The sequence below is a fragment of the Epinephelus moara genome, chromosome 10 (assembly GCF_006386435.1).
Source record: "Epinephelus moara isolate mb chromosome 10, YSFRI_EMoa_1.0, whole genome shotgun sequence".
NCBI lineage: Eukaryota > Metazoa > Chordata > Actinopteri > Perciformes > Serranidae > Epinephelus > Epinephelus moara.
The window spans coordinates 16,754,420-16,758,571 of NC_065515.1; the positions used below are offsets into that span (position 1 = coordinate 16,754,420).

The following is a 4,152-nucleotide window of genomic DNA, read 5'->3' on the forward strand; positions in this document are numbered from 1 at the left end:
AACTAACTAACTGATTGACTAACATAAACAACTGAAAATTGAAAAAAAATTAGCTTGCACCGTTAGCTCCGGTAAGGGAAAGCATGAGGGAAAGTGGCTGACCGGAAGTCACGCACAAAAAAACGGAAGTTGATCACTATTTACTTCCGTGTTTGAAAATAAGGTGGATACTGTAATGTAAATCAGGGCTCTGACTATTGATTGCTTTCAGTCATTTAGAAAAATGCACATCACAACTTCCTAGAGCCTGACATTGGGAAATGTCTTGTTTTCCAAAACCCAGTATTCCTCGTTTTTTTTAAATAATGTAAGACCAACAAAAACTGCAACATTTGAAAACACTTCAGAACCCGGACGTATCGCAGTTGAACAAAATAGCTGCAGATTCATTTTCCGTCAATTGACTATTAATCAGGAGGTAGGAAAAAAATCAATACAGCATAGTATTGCAATATTTTTGTGTGGTAATATTGTATTGTCACCCAGTGCCAAGTTTCGATTTTTTATTATATAAATAATAAATATTACAAATACAAATTAAAGTTTAGGTAGCTTACTAATATACTATTTTCAACTGCTTTTTCTGGCCACTAGATACATGTGCTGCTGCCAAAACAAATGGCTGAAGTGAGATGAACAGACTGAAAACTTTTTCCTTTGTGGACATAATTTACAGGGTACAGACTGGGTGACGTGATGTCAACTGAATGGATTCTGTCACTCTTATGACAGTACAGTAAAAAGGTCTGTTATGGCAGTTGCTGAATTTTCCATAATGTCAGTGAACGTGACACTCCGAGCGAAGTCGTGTGTTTTTAGACGCTGTAAAGCCTGTCAGTCAATTCTAGCACCTATGACAGTGGTTTGTGTGAGATACACACCTGTGATTGGCAGAGGTTTTAGGAGGGAGGGTTGTTGTTATCCTTGCTAGTTCGAGTGTGTGTGTAAGCCGAGGAGCGGGAGTTGTTGAAGTAGCCGCTAATGCAGAGAACACCTTGTAAAGCAGACAGGTTTATTGTTTTGGCGCTGGCTATGGCCCACAATAGCCGTGTTAAAGTTAAGGAATAAAAAGCCAGCAGAAGGTTTCATGCTTGGTTGCCTCATTGATAAGGGACGCTACGGTGTCGTGGATCCTCTAGTGATTCCCACCACTACGATTAATCAGACTCTAATATAGTGTGTAGGTTTACTGGCCTACTGTGGCCAACGTGAAAACACAAATGGCCCAATCTAGAGCCAGTGTTTGGTTTGTCCTCTCTAGGCTACTGTAGAACAACATGGCAGACTCCCTGTTCGAGGACCTGCTCTGTGTGTAGATATAAACAGCTCATTGTAAGGTGACAAAAATGAAACAGTTATTATTTTCAGGTGATTATACACTAATAAAAACATAGTTATGGATATTAAACACCATTTCTACCAATAGATGCCCCTGAATCCTACACACTGGACTTTTAAATGTTGCAAATGTTTAAAAAGATGGTTAAAATTCATTTGTGTTGCTCAAATATTCTACAAACAAAATGATTATCTCATCCTGAAGATTCACAGAGGTGTTTTGACCTTTTCTAGGAAGTCTCTAGATGCTTCAGTGAGATATGCGTAATAAGCACTACTAGGGATTTACATCAAAGTTTTCCCAGCTGTCTTTTTTCCTTGTGAATACCCAGTGGTTGGTATATCTTTAGGAGGGTGCAGAGGCCACTCCAGCAATTAGTAGCCACTGTGAATCAACACAGCATCTGTAGCCATTTAGCATCAGAAAGTTTAGTTTAGCTGTTTTAATCCTACATCAGCTAAAGAAACTACTTCTATCACAGAGATTATCTTCCTCTTCCTCCAACGTTCACCTCACGTTCTATAAGGCCGAGCCCGGTCCCTCTGGGCAGAGAGAGGGCTTTCACACAGTCAGCAGCTTAAAACTGTCTACTCACGATGCCTGCCTCTCACTGCATGTCTGATCCATACCCTCTATGTACTGGAAGCACTAATGAAAGCTAAAGGAGCCATTATCATTAGCTACACTGGCAGCTCAGCAGGCAGAAAACCAGCCAGTCAACAAACAAGCATGGCCAGTGCCAAGAGGAAGTAGGAGACATGCAATATGTTTTAACCTTTGCTTTCATTTGGGACAGACTCAGAGAAGTTTCCATCCTGCCTGTTTCCTTGACCTTGTTTCCTTAACACATTTCATCAAGCATGCATTTACGATCCCAGGATATATCCACCATAAATACTGAAAACTGCTCCAAGCACAGCAGCCGTCAAAGTTAATACTAGTGAAAAATCTTGCATCTGTGACTTTATGGTCCAGCTGTGAGGGACGCAGGCGTGTCTCACCTCTCAAAGACATATCTGAGGGCTATAAAGGCGAAGGCCAGAGGCAAGGTGTAGATGAGATCCCTGGGTAGAGGAAAGCGGCCCTCGTCCTCCGTCACCTCAATGTCCCGCCAGCGCATGCCAGGAGGAAGCCAGTACTTCTCCTGCCACAGCCACTCATTCAGCAGCGCCTCCATCCTGCAGGAGAGGGAGCAGAGCGGTGTTTCACATGAGTGTTTGTCGGGTGCAGACCTGACCTGTTTAAACATTGATGCCTTATTCATATTTATGGAAAACAGCAGCTCAGACCTTCGAGATTAGACCTTTGAAGATACTTTGCATTTGCAGTGATCTTAATGGGCTTTCTGTTTTCATGATGTCTTAATTTTTGGACTGTAAAAATAGCAGAAAATGGGGAAAATGGGATTTAAAGGTAGAGTCCTTGAATTTGTTATTGTGCCTGACCAACAGTCCAAAACCCAAAGATTTTAAGTTTGTGGTAAGATAGTTACGGTTAAGAAAACATGAGTAAAACAAAGAATGTTTGGCTTTTTTTATCAAAATAATTGCATGTTAATTTTCTGCCAGCCAACTAACCGATTAATTGTTTCAGCTCTACACCACAAAAATACATTAGTTTGACCAGGAAATAACAGCAGCCTGCATTACATCATAATTTGCATACACATACAAATTCATCAGCCAAAAAAAATGGGCCTTTATCCAAACATGAGTCTGTGCGTGTATCCCATCAAGACCTAACAACGCAGTCTTGATGCATGAATGGCTTCAAGAAGCTCCTCAGAAACACGCGCACACACACACACACACACACACACACACACACACACACACACACACACGATTATGCCATTATGAAACCACATGTTCAGAGCGGATCGATGCGAGTCACACGGACTGGCTTATCGATCATAGCGGTTCAGCACGGGAGCCTGTTATGTTAAAGCCTACATGCAGCCTGCTGGCAACACAAACCAAAACACCCTGCGCGTGACACAGAGGCGCAGCCACACACACAACACACACACACCTCCACTACAGATACACACAAATCAGGGTATATCCCAAACACACGCCACATTGGGGGTAATAATTATCAGTAATAAGGCATGAATCTGGCAGCCAGAGGAGAGAAGAGCGCCTCTCACATCCTGACACAGCCAAACAGCTACATCCAAACAGCCCCACCAACACACAGCCTCCCTGTTTGATCCTATTCATCTATTCCAAACGCCACAAACACCGTAAAAACGCCATAAGAGAGCAGAAATGCGACATTGCGGTTACCTGTCCGCGCTCCAGTGATGGAGATGGGAAGCGCACAGCAGCAAATGGGAGAGGAGGAGCGTGTTTGACGCAACCTGCTCCTGCTGAGGGCGGGGAGAGAGAGGCGCGCGCTGTCATCATCATCATCGTCAGCTCACTGGGGTTTTTGTGGCACCCTGCATGAGATGAGCATATGGTGGTGAAAGGTAGCAGCCAAAACTTATTTGTTGTGTTACAGCGTGCCAGCATGACGTCATTCTCTCAATAGACGCGGCTGTGATCATGTGGGACAACATGTTGTTATTTACAAACAAGTCTCAAAACAGCAAATCAGTTTGGGTCATATCCTCCTGTGACCCCAGCCTCTGGTTGGTACGCATTTTCTTTATTTCTCTGAGCTATTTGGGATTAGTAGGATCTGATAAGTATTAAAAACTAAGCATTGTCTTTGAACTGAAACTGGATTTATTGGGTTTATTTTTAATAGCCACAAGTGTGTCATAAAGTATAAAACTGATTATTTCAATGTGCGAACATTGTTGTGCT

At 42.6% G+C, this 4,152-nt stretch overlaps 1 protein-coding gene across 2 annotated transcripts in view; it reads right to left on the reverse strand.

Annotated features, from left to right (window-relative positions):
• The window catches only part of cers4a (ceramide synthase 4a), a 21,368-nt gene extending 17,684 nt beyond the window's left edge, over nt 1-3,684 (reverse strand). The window contains exons 1-2 of one of the 2 annotated variants that reach the window (XM_050055397.1): nt 3,628-3,684; nt 2,341-2,517 (exon numbers count right to left, since the gene is read on the reverse strand). In XM_050055397.1, the coding sequence (XP_049911354.1) occupies nt 2,341-2,516 (176 nt within the window). In that variant the 5' untranslated portion in view covers nt 2,517; nt 3,628-3,684. Of the gene's footprint in view, nt 1-2,340; nt 2,518-2,628; nt 2,650-3,627 lie in introns of those variants that run through there. The other variant, XM_050055396.1, reaches the window with a different exon arrangement.
• Between the last annotated feature and the right edge of the window lie 468 nt (nt 3,685-4,152).